The sequence below is a fragment of the Kryptolebias marmoratus genome, linkage group LG1 (assembly GCF_001649575.2).
Source record: "Kryptolebias marmoratus isolate JLee-2015 linkage group LG1, ASM164957v2, whole genome shotgun sequence".
NCBI classification, from domain to species: Eukaryota; Metazoa; Chordata; class Actinopteri; order Cyprinodontiformes; family Rivulidae; genus Kryptolebias; species Kryptolebias marmoratus.
Window position 1 is genome coordinate 34,004,726 of NC_051430.1, and position 13,432 is coordinate 34,018,157.

At 39.9% G+C, this 13,432-nt stretch overlaps 1 protein-coding gene across 3 annotated transcripts in view; it reads left to right on the plus strand.

Moving 5' to 3' along the window:
- The window catches only part of scube1 (signal peptide, CUB domain, EGF-like 1), an 81,519-nt gene extending 71,416 nt beyond the window's left edge, over positions 1-10,103 (plus strand). For 2 of the 3 annotated variants that reach the window (XM_017439978.3, XM_017439980.3), the window contains 10 exons: positions 825-941; positions 1,030-1,185; positions 2,193-2,396; positions 2,467-2,628; positions 3,973-4,140; positions 5,282-5,443; positions 5,777-5,974; positions 7,493-7,645; positions 8,186-8,265; positions 8,364-10,103. In XM_017439978.3, the coding sequence (XP_017295467.1) occupies positions 825-941; positions 1,030-1,185; positions 2,193-2,396; positions 2,467-2,628; positions 3,973-4,140; positions 5,282-5,443; positions 5,777-5,974; positions 7,493-7,645; positions 8,186-8,265; positions 8,364-8,516 (1,553 nt within the window). In that variant the 3' untranslated portion in view covers positions 8,517-10,103. Of the gene's footprint in view, positions 1-824; positions 942-1,026; positions 1,186-2,192; positions 2,397-2,466; positions 2,629-3,972; positions 4,141-5,281; positions 5,444-5,776; positions 5,975-7,492; positions 7,646-8,185; positions 8,266-8,363 lie in introns of all 3 variants that reach the window. The other variant, XM_017439979.3, reaches the window with a different exon arrangement.
- Positions 10,104-13,432: the final 3,329 nt, after the last annotated feature.

Here is a 13,432-nt window from a genome sequence, read left to right on the forward strand (position 1 = left end):
GTGAGGAGAGCTGCAGACCAGGGACAATCCAGAAATGCTCATGAATGTCAGTTTAGAAGCTCTCAAAGTTCTCAAATAAAGCACCTTTTGAGAATGTCAATGTTTGTTGGGAATTATCTTACAAAACTAGGAAGGATTTTTGGTTTAGATATTAAAAGTTATGGTTGTTTATTGATTTTAGTAATAAAAAAATGGCAACTTTTAAGAAAATGCTCCGCAAAATCAGGCATTTTAGCCGCAACCATCACAAAAAATCAATCCTGGAGGGACTGATTGTCAGTTGTGACTCAGCAGTTTATTCCATTTTTACTTTGTACACTTAAGGGTCCCTTTCAGAATCTGAACCCCTTGAACTACTGATGCACCAAAATATTTATTTTCATTTATCAGATGTTTTCCATTGGTTGCAGTTTTTTCTTTAGAGAATTTAGCATCAACAGGTCGGAGGGTGAATAATAGACTACGTCTATAGAGATTGTTTCAACTCAAAGCACTTTTACACAAAAAAAGTACTATTCATCAATTCACGCACGCTAATTTACAGAATCAGGAGCTACGTAAGGGTTGACAGGAAGTGGGCGGAGCTGGAATCAGGCCACCAATCTTCCGATTAGCAGACAATTGCGCTTCCTCCTGAGCCACAGCAGGCAAGAATCAGACATTGGTATTGGCCCACTGAACCAAAAATGGGGCATTTTGTACACATACTGTTTACCCAAGTTTAACATTTGGGTCAATAACAACAGTCCTTTCCTGTCATTTCCTGCAGTTGCCAATCAATGAAGGTGTTCTCATATTTGACAGTCCTGTTTTTTTATCTAAAGATCCGTTGGCGCCACCTATAAAGCAGAAAACCAAGTTTAAGATCAAAGACGCCAAGTGTCACCTGAGCCCCCGCAACAAGGAGAAACACCGAGACTCATCCAGGCAAAATATTCAAGGTAAGAAAACAGCAAATGCGCCACTATGTTTTGTGCATTTAACCGTTAATTCCTTTAACGTTTTGATTTTTACCCTTTGAACAAGGAGGCCAGTTCCCCTGCACCGACGACTGCCAGGTGACGTTCGTCAACCTGAAGTGCGACTCGTCGAAGAAGCGGCGCCGAGGACGCAAGTCCCCGACTAAAGAGGTCTCCCTCATCACGGCCGAGTTCGAAATGGAGATGAAGGAGGAGGAAGCGTCGGGTACGGTGCTTTTTCACTTAAATCGGAAACGTACACAGCAGGAGTTCCAAAGGTTAGCCAAAATCTTCTCAAGGGTGTAGCAAAAAAAACCCAACTGTTTCCTGGAAACACAACTCCAATTTGGAAATGTTGGGATGTTGTGTAAAAAGGAAAATGCAATGATTTTGAATCCATGTATGGTTCGTTCTTTGTTTTTTTTTTCGTTTCAAAATAAAATTGCAAAAACAAAACAAGCATGTGTTTTTTTTAATTTGTTTTTTCGTTTTTAAAACGAAATTAGAAAAACGGCAATTGCAAAAATAAAAAAGGGGTACGTTTTGTTTTTTTTAAAACTGCAATGGTTAAACCAAAGACGAGCTTTTATTTTGTTGTTAATTCAACGGGACCTTATGGCAGAACCGGAAAAGAAGACCTGAACTCCCGGCACGTAACTTTTTCAGTCACCAGCAGATGGCTTTGAGTGGTCTGATTGGCTAGAAAGGTGCTATACAAGTACAGTCCATTTACCATGATGTTCTGAAACCTGTAAATACTTTTCTGCATTTATTTGAGCCTTTCCAGATGTGAAAGCCGCCCATGTCAGAGGCACTAATGCACCCCCATAACATCAGCGAGGCAGGCTTTTTCACTGTGCACTGATAACAGCCTGGATGGTCTCTATCCTTTGTCTCAGCCTATTTAAAATGAGCTCTGGTCCAGAGGAGACAGCAGAGGTTCTGGATGGGGTTCACATCCGGCTTCTTCTCTGCCTGATAGAGCTTTAACCAACATTTGTGGACGACACAGCAAACTGTGTTTACAGACCCAACTTTTTTGAGATGTGTTGTTTCCATCAAATTCAAAATAACCTAATTTTCCCCTAAAAAAACGATGCAACATTTGAGTTTAGATATTTGATAAGTGTGCCATGTTCCATGAGATTTGCAAGGCATTGCTTTTTTTTATTTTTTTACATTTTACCCAATGTCCTAACTATTATGTAAAACAGATATCTTATCATTCCTTAGACGCCTGCAACATTGATTGTGTCCGAGAGAAGATGAAGCAGAAGTTGAAGAGTGCCCTGCAGACGCTCAGGAAGTCCATCAACAAGCAGCAGTTCTACATCCAGTTTTCTGGAACCGAGTACGAAGTGGCCCAGAAACCATCCCGGGCGCCGGAGGGGGCTGAGACCTGCAGCACGGGACAAATCTTCCAAGATGGAAAATGTGGTAAGTGTTTTGATGTCGCTGTGCCGCGTGAAGCCACAGGAAGAATTCATTCGTGTGTTTTTACCTTCAGTGAACTGCGGCGTGGGGACGTTTTACAGCGGGGAGCAGGAGCAGTGCGTCCAGTGTTCCCCCGAGACGTACCAGGACATGGAGGGTCAGCTGTCCTGTGAGCCATGTCCCAGCACTGAAGGACAGGGCGTCGCCGGTGCCAAGAACGTGTCTCAGTGTGGAGGTAAATCACTGTCACATCAATTAGTGTTGTTGTCTAAATGCTGAGTCAGCAACTACTTCTGCTTTACGCTATATCATTCAGAAATCCAAACCTTCAACTCGATCAGGAATCGTCTGCTTTGACTTTTGGTATTTTTAGTTTAATTACAAAATAAAACTATTTTGTCTTCTTATGCTAACCTAAAAGGTTTTAGGGGTTGTCCAGTTGGACAACCACATGCTTGGACACAAGGTTGAGGTTGTTCCCAACACAGGTTAGGCTCATTTAGGGTCTGCTCCTTGTCTTACATCCTGTTTGTGGTGTTTCAAGGACAAGATCTCAGGAAGGTATCTGGGTCAGAAAGCTCAGGGTCTCGTCTGGGCTTTTTTGTGGATAGTTGTGGATTCTGTTGGCATCTTCAGGCCACGAGCTACACAGCCAAGTGAGAAGCAGCTAGAAAAAGGTAAAAGGTAAAAAGCTCGCTTCAGGTTGAGAAGGAGTCACATGGTGGACGTCTCAAGTGGTGAACTTCACGTATCTCGCTCATCAGACCCTCCAGGATTGTCGCGATGTTGCGATCGCAACTATTAACGCAAAATCAAGCAAACCCCGCAACTTTGCCCAAAACACCGCGACTTTCCCGCAACTTTAACCCAATATTTATTGTTTCTAAAATGATTCTCCACCGTTTCTGCGGTCTGGTCTCTCAAAATAAGTCCAAATAACTCAGGAAGAAGACACATGACGTCACTTCCTGTTAACATCAGAATGCCGGGAGCGTGCAGGAGCAGCGACCGAAGCCAAAATGTGCGCTAATGCTTCACATTTGCCCACAAAGATTTCAGCAAACCAGTTTCCTCCCCAGCTGCAGCTGTTTTGCACGTCCTGCAGTGTAATCATNTGAACATAAACGCATCGACAAACACTTTGTGTCTGCAAAACATGTGAGGAGAGCTGCAGACCAGGGACAATCCAGAAATGCTCATGAATGTCAGTTTAGAAGCTCTCAAAGTTCTCAAATAAAGCACCTTTTAAGAATGTCAATGTTTGTTGGGAATTATCTTACAAAAGTAGGAAGTATTTTTGGTTTGGTTTTTTAAAGTTATGTTTTTTATTGATTTTAGTAAAAAAAAAAAATGCAACTTTTAGGAAAATGCCCAGAGAAATCAGGCATTTTAGCCGCAACAATCACAAAAAACGCCCGTGAAATCCTGGAGGGACCGACTCATACTCCAACAGTACAGTTGGCCATCTTAGAATCCTGTTTTAATCCTAAATTAAAGCGCACCGGAGGGAAACTCAGACGGGGGGTATGCCGTGTCTCCATTTATTTTTCCTTACTTATTTTTTGTTTTTTTTCCACAGGTCAGTGTCCAGCAGGCCAGTTTTCTACCGATGGCTTTCGGCCATGCAAACCCTGCCTCCTGGGCTCCTACCAGCCAGAACCGGGTCGAGTTCTGTGCTTCTCGTGTGGCGGGGGCCTCATGACGAAGTACGAGGGTTCGGTCTCCTTCCGGGACTGTGAGGCCAAAGGTCAGGCTTTGGGTTTATCTGTGTTCTGCTAGCTTATCGGTACAAAATAGACCTTCAAACAAACAACTTAAAGAAACTTCTAGCCCATTTTGAGTGGTGATATTTATACAAGTTTTAATGATTTTTAAGCTAAGATATCGAAGGATTATCTTAGCATTTTGATGAAATGTTGAATATTTACTTGCTAATCTTTTTAAACTCCAGAGGAAGAAACAATAACAAATGGTAAATCAGATTTAGATTTTAACACTTAAGTTTAGATTTTTGTATTGCAGAATTAACTTTCTAGATTTAGTTTTGGCACTTAGTATATATTTTAATATTTCTTAGGCTAAATGGGGCAAAATATCATTGGTGCACTATAACTTTATACAAGTGTCCTTGCATTAATTATGTGCCAAAATATAAAAAAACTACACCCTAACTATAAAATCCAAACACCATAAATATCACAAAACCCATAACTCACTCCTGCGCCGCCAAACTTCCTTAAATTTTTGCGCCTTTTTCTTCTTCTCGCTGTGGATTTTTAGTCGTTTGACAGAAAACGTTGAGCCTCCGTCAGATTGGAGAGGAGGGGGAGTTTTTTCATTCGGCTGGGTTGGGGGTGAGATCGGATGGAGGATGGGGGAGTTTTCTCCCCGAGAAACTCCCCCGCTGAAAATATGACAACGATTTTCAAAAACAAAATATGTTGTGAATAATTTATCATAACTCTGGTTTTCCTTGACCTATCGAGATAATTTAAAAACTGGTGTAAAGCTTAAAGTCTGGACTTTCCAGATAAATTAACACGGAGTCTCTGAGAGGGCGGATCTTTCCCGCTACAGTATTTTTGCGCTCTGGAGTGGGCGTCGACCTTAAAGGGTTAAAAGCCATTAACAAAAACTTAAACAAACAGCTACCAATATTTAACTTTAAAACAAGAAAATGACCATAAACGCGTTAACACAAGTACGACGTCTGATATCTTTTCTTGGCTGCAAGTTGATCAACGAGAGTTTGATCGGTCCCATTTCAAAATCAAAGATCTGATCAAATTTAAACGTTATCTTGGGTGATCAGATAGAATATTACCAACGGCCGGATCTGGCCTTGAGTTTTCTTTAAGAATATGCCCTGACTGCCTCTATCTTCTCAGTGCACTGTGCTCCCGGACATTACTACAACTCCAGCACCCATCGCTGCATCCGCTGCCCAGCAGGAGCCTACCAGTCGGAGTTTGGCCAGAACTACTGCATCACCTGCCCCGGGAACACCACCACGGACTTCGACGGCGCCACGAACGTGTCTCACTGCAAAAGTAACGCTGCTCTTCATCGCGTGCACGCTTTTAAGCGTTTCAGCCTCTTCAGCAACTTTCAGCAATCATTTATCTGTTTCTGGCTGCAGCTTCAACTGTTCAAAACCAACTTGCATTGACATTTCAGCGATTAAAACAGTTCAGCACAGTTTCAGCAGCTTTCAGTCAAATCATTCAGCAAAAAAACATTTACACTGCATTTTCACAGGAAATGCAACTCCTCTAGTTTAGACTTTGAGACACATGATGTAGCAGAAAAAAAATAGCGCTGCAGGCAGCATTGGTGGTGTTTTCAGAGTGTCCGATCGGTCTTCCTTTTCGTTTTCTCCTCAGATCAGTTGTGTGGAGGCGAACTGGGAGATTACACTGGTTACATCGAGTCTCCGAACTACCCAGGGGATTACCCATCCAATGTGGATTGCGTCTGGACGATAAACCCACCACACAAAAGGCGGATCCTTATTGTGGTGCCAGAGATCTTCCTCCCCATTGAAGATGAGTGCGGCGATGTGTTGGTCATGAGAAAGAGTGGTAAATATGGAAATAAATGTAAAAACCTTGCCTTTGCTTCCAGCAAGATGGAGTGCTTGAATCATGTACTTTTCATGTGAAATATGACACCAAATTTATTTTCAGAGGGCCCATTAGAAACGTACATCATCAGACCTGTAAGGTTTTTTTGAGCCGATTGATGGTGTTTATTGTTCTACCCAATAAATCATTTCAGGAAGCTCTACTTTAAGGCCATTTAATATTAAAAACAAAGCATATCCACTATTTATAAAAGGGAAAAAGATGCATTTATGCCTTTCAAAAATGACAGCTCAGTTGGAGATGCTCAAGAATCTGTGTACGCTTCGTTCTTTGGTTGTTTTCGTTTCAAAATAAAATTGCAAAAACAAAACAAGCATGTGTTTTTTTTGTTTTTTCGTTTTTAAAACGAAATTAGAAAAACGACAATTGCAAAAACAAAAAAGGGGTACGTTTTGTGTGTTTTTTTTAACTGCAATGGTTAAACCAAAGACAAGCTTTTATTTTGTTGTTAATTCAACGAGACCTTATGGCGGAACCGGAAATGAAGACCTGAACTCCCGACACACAACTTTTTCAGTTACTGTGGAAGAGGATTTCATTCTATGCAGACTGCAGCTTACCGATTATGGAAGAGAAGCTATGTTCGCGTGTAAAGACTGTTCGGTTGTTGTTGCCAGAACTTTCCAGGACAAGGAGTTTGTGATAACAGACGTTTCCTGGAACCAGCTGTTCTGGCTGGTTCCCTGTAAGTGTCGTAGGAGTTCTGTAAACTTCTGACCAATCACGAACTGGTCAGAAGTATGCGATACACACCGATGTATTCAGTCTGTTTAAATACGCGCCGGTTTCAAAGATACTTCGGGATCTTTGTGGAATTTGTGATGACGATAAAATGTGACAATTAAAGAATCCCCCGTGTTCTGGCACTGAGGAGAGAGATAGTTGTACTCATTTATTTCAGTGTGAGAACTGCCTTTAGATCCCACATTACCAGCAGGTGGCGGTAATGTACACCTTCAGTTTCTTGCCAACCACCATTAAAATCCACAAGAAGAAGAACTTTTTCAGTTAGCGCTTCAGAATCTACCAGTTTAAAAATGGATCCGTTTGTCTTATTTAGAGGGAATCGACGCATTTCACCGAGAGCTGATGATCTTACCGTCAACAAGATTTATTTCAGATTCCAAGGAAGTCATTAAATCAGGACATTACCGCCACCTGCTGGTGACTGCCGGGAGTTCAGGTCTTCATTTCCGGTTCCGCCATAAGGTCCCGTTGAATTAACAACAAAATAAAAGCTCGTCTTTGGTTTAACCATTGCACATGCTTGTTGTGTTTTTGCAATTTTATTTTGAAACGAAAAAAACCAAAGAACGAACCGTACACGGATTATTTTTGCAACTCCTTCATGAATGCTGTTTGTACGCAACGCAGTGAGATTATCACCCCGACTTTATGCTATGAGAAAAGACAAGAATGTGACACCAAGCTAACGTTTGTGTGCCGCTCCTCCAGCACTGACCACCTCCATCACCACCTATGAGACGTGCCAGACGTACGAGAGGCCGATCGCCTTCACTTCCCGCTCACGCAAGCTTTGGATCCAGTTTAAGTCCAACGAAGGGAACAGCGGAAAAGGCTTCCAAGTTCCGTACGTCACGTATGACGGTGAGTTTGGGTCAACTTCAAAACAACAAACTGTGATGCTTCAGTGACAACCTGTTCCATCTAAGGCAGGGGTGTCCAAAACTGGTCCTCGATTTAGGATGTTTTTAAAGTTCTTTCAGCTGTTTTCAGGGTTGTTGTACTGTTTCAACGATTGTTCTTCAATTTTAGGGATCATTCTGCTGTTTTTAAGAAATGTTCAGGTGTTTTTAAGAAATGTTTAGGTGTTTTTAAGCATCATTCTGCTGTTTTAAGGGTTTTTTTCTGCAGTTTCTAAGGATTTTTAGCTATTTTTATTGATTGTTCTGCTGTTTTAATGTCTTTTCAGGTGTTTTTATAGTTTGTTCTGCTGTTTTAAGGGTTTGTTTTGAAGTGTTAGGATTTGTTTAGCTGTTTTTAGGTTCTGTTCTGCTTTGTAGGATGCTTTTAAAGTTCTTTCAGCTGTTTTCAGGATTGTTGTGCCGTTTCAAGGATTGTTCTGCTGTTTTTATGTCTTTTCAAATAACTAAATAACTGCTCCTTCCCCTCTCTCTTTATTGGTAGAGGACTACCAGCAGCTGATAGAAGACATCGTGCGAGACGGCAGGCTTTATGCATCCGAGAATCACCAAGAAATACTGAAGGTATCAAATGAAGCCTTCCTTTTAGTTGAAAAACATGTTCTTTCCGTACCCAAATGGTGCTGAAATCTGACTTCTCGTTTCTTTTGTCCTCCCTACAGGACAAGAAGTTGATAAAAGCACTGTTTGACGTTCTTGCCCACCCTCAGAACTACTTCAAGTACACAACGGCAGAGTCCAGAGAGATGTTTCCCCGCTCCTTCATCAAGCTGCTCCGCTCCAAAGTGACCAGGTTCCTACGACCATACAAATAGAAGGGGGAGCGTGCACTTTCTCATTAAGGACCCTTGCTGATATGCATCATTCCAAATCCAGCAGCCTACATGTAACCCCAAGTCCCTTTACGTGGTGAAAAATGTCCTCGGTCTCTTATCACACGATGCCTTTCAGTGTCTTTGACCCCCCCTCTGACTGGAATACGTAATTAACAGCTTCCCCTCCTCCGACTGCAGCTTCAAACATCCAAGGTTTGACAAATATAGGTTTGGAAGGCCAGTATCTCTATATTTTTATTCCCAACTATTTGATTTTTTTTAGTATATGTCTTTATATTTGAGCAAAAGAGAATTAAACCCCAAATATATCAACGTAAAATGCATATATATAGTTTCAAAGAATGCACTATGAATTGAAATCGCAGTGCTAATGATTTTAAATGTTTTAAAGATTAGATTTGTCTGTCTATACGGGGAAAAATACAGCTAATTTCCAGTCTTTATGCTCTACCCTTTGGTTATGCTAACCAAATGGGATCAAACTGTCGAACAAAAACCCTAATAAGTCCTACTGTTACTTTAAACTGTCTGAGAAGAGCCTAACTCTGTGTTTTGTCAGAAATTAGCACTAAAATGACAAGAATAATAATAGATGAAGTAATAATATTAATTATTATTAATAATATTAACATTAGGCCTTTGTCAGCAAACCATTATTGGTCAAACTTGTTTCTGCTGTCCTCCTATATGTCTTTACTTCACCTCCTGATTGCTCCACCTTTGTTTATCTTCTTCCTATGTTATGTTCTTTTGTGATATTTATATTGAGCTTGTCAGACCTGGAAGGACTTCCTGTTTAAGTTACGCCATGTGGACACACTCGGTCTGATGAGTGACGATCAGTCGACCCACAGAGAGTACATCCTTTGTATTCCAAGCTTGTTTTTTTGTTGGTTTTTTTGTGCACAAGTCACATAAAGACAAAAGTGGTGCACTTAAACGCGTCGTTAATTAGTAAGGTGTGTGGATCCATCCAAACCATTCCACCTCCGTTTGTGTTTCAGCCGCTAGAGCCCAAAAAAAAAAGATTTTACGGGCTAAATCACAAAGTCCGACACAATGAGATAAACTACCTACAAAGCAAACTGTTACTTTAGAGAGAAATGTGAGATTTGAAGAATATTTGGAACTTTATTTGCACTTGAGTTTTATATTTCGTTTTGTTGAAGGGGGGGAAAAAAATGATCTGAGTTTTGTTTTTGTTGCCTTTTTTGTGTTGTGAAATGATGATAAGAAAGCTATTTGTGTTTCCTGTTCGAACTTCCTTTTTTTAATAGGTCTCTGGGCGGAGATCGAACATCGGCCGGGTTCAAAATGTTCCCTAACGACGCTGTGGTCACTATATAGAGGACAGCGCGGCGTTTTTTTACATTTAAAACAATACTTGAACGAGCATGCTTCATAATTATGACCATTCAGTCAGGTGTTGCATAACACTTTAGAATAAGCCAGACCCTCCAGGATTTTGCGATGTTGCGATCGCAACTATTAACGCAAAATCAAGCAAACCCCGCAAAATCGCAACTTTTTGCAACTTTGCCCAAAACACCGCAACATTCCCGCAACTTTAACCCAATATTTAATGTTTCTAAAGTGATTTGCCACAGTTTCTGTGGTCTAGTCTCTTCTTTGTGGGTTTGTGTGGCGTGGAATACAAAATAAGCCCAAATAACTCACGAAGAAGACACGTGACGTCACTTCCTCTTAACATCAGAACGCCGGGAGCGTGCAGGAGCAGCGACCGAAGCCAAAATGTGCGCTAATGCTTCACATTTGCCCACAAAGATTTCAGCAAACCAGTTTCCTCCCCAGCTGCAGCTGTTTTGCACGTCCTGCAGTGTAATCATGGAACATAAACGCATCGACAAACACTTTGTGTCTGCAAAACATGTGAGGAGAGCTGCAGACCAGGGACAATCCAGAAATGCTCATGAATGTCAGTTTAGAAGCTATCAAAGTTCTCAAATAAAGCTCCTTTTGAGAATGTCAATGTTTGTTGGGAATTATCTTACAGAACTAGGAAGGATTTTTGGTTTAGATATTAAAAGTTATGGTTGTTTATTGATTTTAGTAAAAAAAACAAACGCAACTTTTAGGAAAATGCCCCGCGAAATCCTGGAGGGACTGATGAATCTCAATTAATGGACTTGATAAATTTCTTGGATTTGGCTGAGAATTTGTAATTAACATCATCTGTCTCCATAACACTAACGTAAAATTTATTCATGCATGTTTTACACTTTATATATTTCTGTGCAGAACTGATTTTAAAGCTGCAGAAAGTAGAAAAAAAAACAAGCCACACAACATTTACATGCAAATTACAACTTACGTTCAAAATGTTTCATAATTATAACTAATTATAATTATATTTTATATAAAGGCTCAGTTCATTTGAATTTGAATAATATCATGATAACGAGCTGCAGATGTTAGCATTAGCCTCGGTTAGCCTGTTGTGTTTCCTCAAGCCTCGGTGCATTATGGTCCATTTCCACCAATAGCAAAGAACTTCTGTACACGTCTGTTACTGAACCGTGTTGTTTCTGACACTTTATATAGTGAATGACAAAAAAAAAAAAATTTAAACAGCAATTAAAAATGGCTGACTCATGATATAGTGCACTATGTAAGGAATGAGTGGACAATTTGAACCCACCGAGTGTTCGAACATTTTTAGAACATGTTTCCTTTCTGTGACGAAAAGAAGAAGAATTTTCTGTATGATGGCCTTACATAGTAAATTTCACCCAGACGCACTTTCTTCCCATTAAATAGGAACTATATTGAATAAACTCTGCTTCTCCTTTTTTAACTCGGCTAAATCTTTCAGCACCATTTCCACTGATAATAAAAAAGCATGTCTATAAAATTGTGTATTAGGAAATTGACCGCATATCTGCACAATGAAAAAGGAAACTGGTTGACCTAAAGGTGAATGTATTGGCAGTTTGAATTGAATCTGTGTACGGTTCGTTCTTTGGGTTTTCTCATTTCAAAATAAAATTGCAGAAAACAAAACAAGCATGTGATTTTTTTGTTTGTTTTTAAAACGAAATTTAGAAAAACGGCAATAGCAAAAATAAAAAAAGGGGTACGTTTTTTTTTTTTTTTTTTTACTGCAATGCTTAAACCAAAGACGAGCTTTTATTTTGTTGATAATTCAACGGGACCTTATGGCAGAACCGGAAATGAAGACCTGAACTCCCGGCAGTTACCAGCAGGTGGTACACCTTCAGTTTCTTGCCAACCGCCATTAAAATCCACAAGAAGAAGAAGAACTTTTTCAGTTAGCACTTCAGAATCTACCAGTTTAAAAATGGATCCGTTTGTCTTATTTAGAGGGAATCGACGCATTTCACTGAGAGCTGATGATCTTACCATCAACAAGATTTCTTTCAGATTCCAAGGAAGTCATTAAATCAGGACATTACCGCCACCTGCTGGTGACTGCCGGGAGTTCGGGTCTTCATTTCCGGTTCCTCCATAAGGTCCCATTGAATTAACAACAAAATAAAACCTCGTCTTTGGTTTAACCATTGTAGTTAAAAAAACGAACAAACAAAACAAAAAACACATGCTTGTTTTGTTTTTGCAATTTTATTTTGAAACGAAAAAAAAAACAAAAAAAAGAACCGTACACAGATTGAATTGCAAGCCAGTGAGTACAGCATCTGAGTTCAAGATTTAAAAAAAAACAACAGTTAAATTGTTCCTCCCTGTCGTTCATAAAAAGAAAAAAGAAACATCTAATCTTTGTGCCGGACACAAGTTTAATTTAAATCCTCAAGCTTGAAGGTTTACAGGTGTTGTTAAATTTAAACCTTTAGACAAAATCACAAAAGTTACTGAAATAACTTGAAACAAACAAAAATATGTAAAAAGGAAAGAATTTGCTGAAAAATAAACTAATGAAAGAAAGTCATTACTTTTGGCTTATGGTTCAACATAAAGAGAAATAAATAAATAAATAAAATAATTAAACTGACTTTGACAAATAGGGTGGTACAACTAACTTATTATTTTGTTGCACAACCTTTTAAGGCAATCGAGCAATTTCTGTAACTCTCCCTTCGACTTCTTGACCTGTCCATGGTTTCTTTGGTCCACTTCTCCATCTATCTCAGGTTCTCCAGATGTTTCAGCTCCTTCCATACAGATGCTGCTGACCCATAAGGACAGGTGGGATGCAGTCCTACATAAAGAAAAAAAAGTCTTTTGGTCCCCAAAATAGTTATCTTACAAAACTAGGAAGTATTTTTGGTTTCTATATTAAAAGTTATGGTTGTTTATTGATTTTAGTAAAAAAAAAGAAAAGCAACTTTTAGGAAAATGCCCGCAAAATCCTGGAGGGATTGGTAGATGTACATAATACACAAGAAATTGCCATTCATCATGACAGATTGCAAATAAGATTGGCAAAACCTCGGTCTACCTTCAATTAGGTAGATGCTTTTTGCAAAAGGAGTGATTAATTCAATAAATGTCTTCAGGCATTTGCTTCTGAGAATACCGTTTAGTGTTTTAACAATTGTGGAAAAACTATAAAAAGGGGCTTTCACAGCCGTGCACCGAATATTCCTCAGCTGCTTTGCTGTCGGTCATTAATCATGTCTGACAAGCCGATCAGATATTTCCACCGTGATATTTCCGGGGCGTCCAATCAGCAGCGGCATCTGCGGGCAAACGCGACGGCGCCAGATGCCGAGCTCGATCTCCCGTCGCCGTTGTGTCTGTTTCCCTGTGACAGTCGCTCAGCGGAAAGTTCATTTGATGCAAAGCGATGAAGACGGAGCGCGGACTTGACTGGAGATAAAAATCTCTAATTACAGATTAATGTTGTGCACATATAGGGTATGTAGTGAATATACAACTATTTATTTTTCCATTAGACG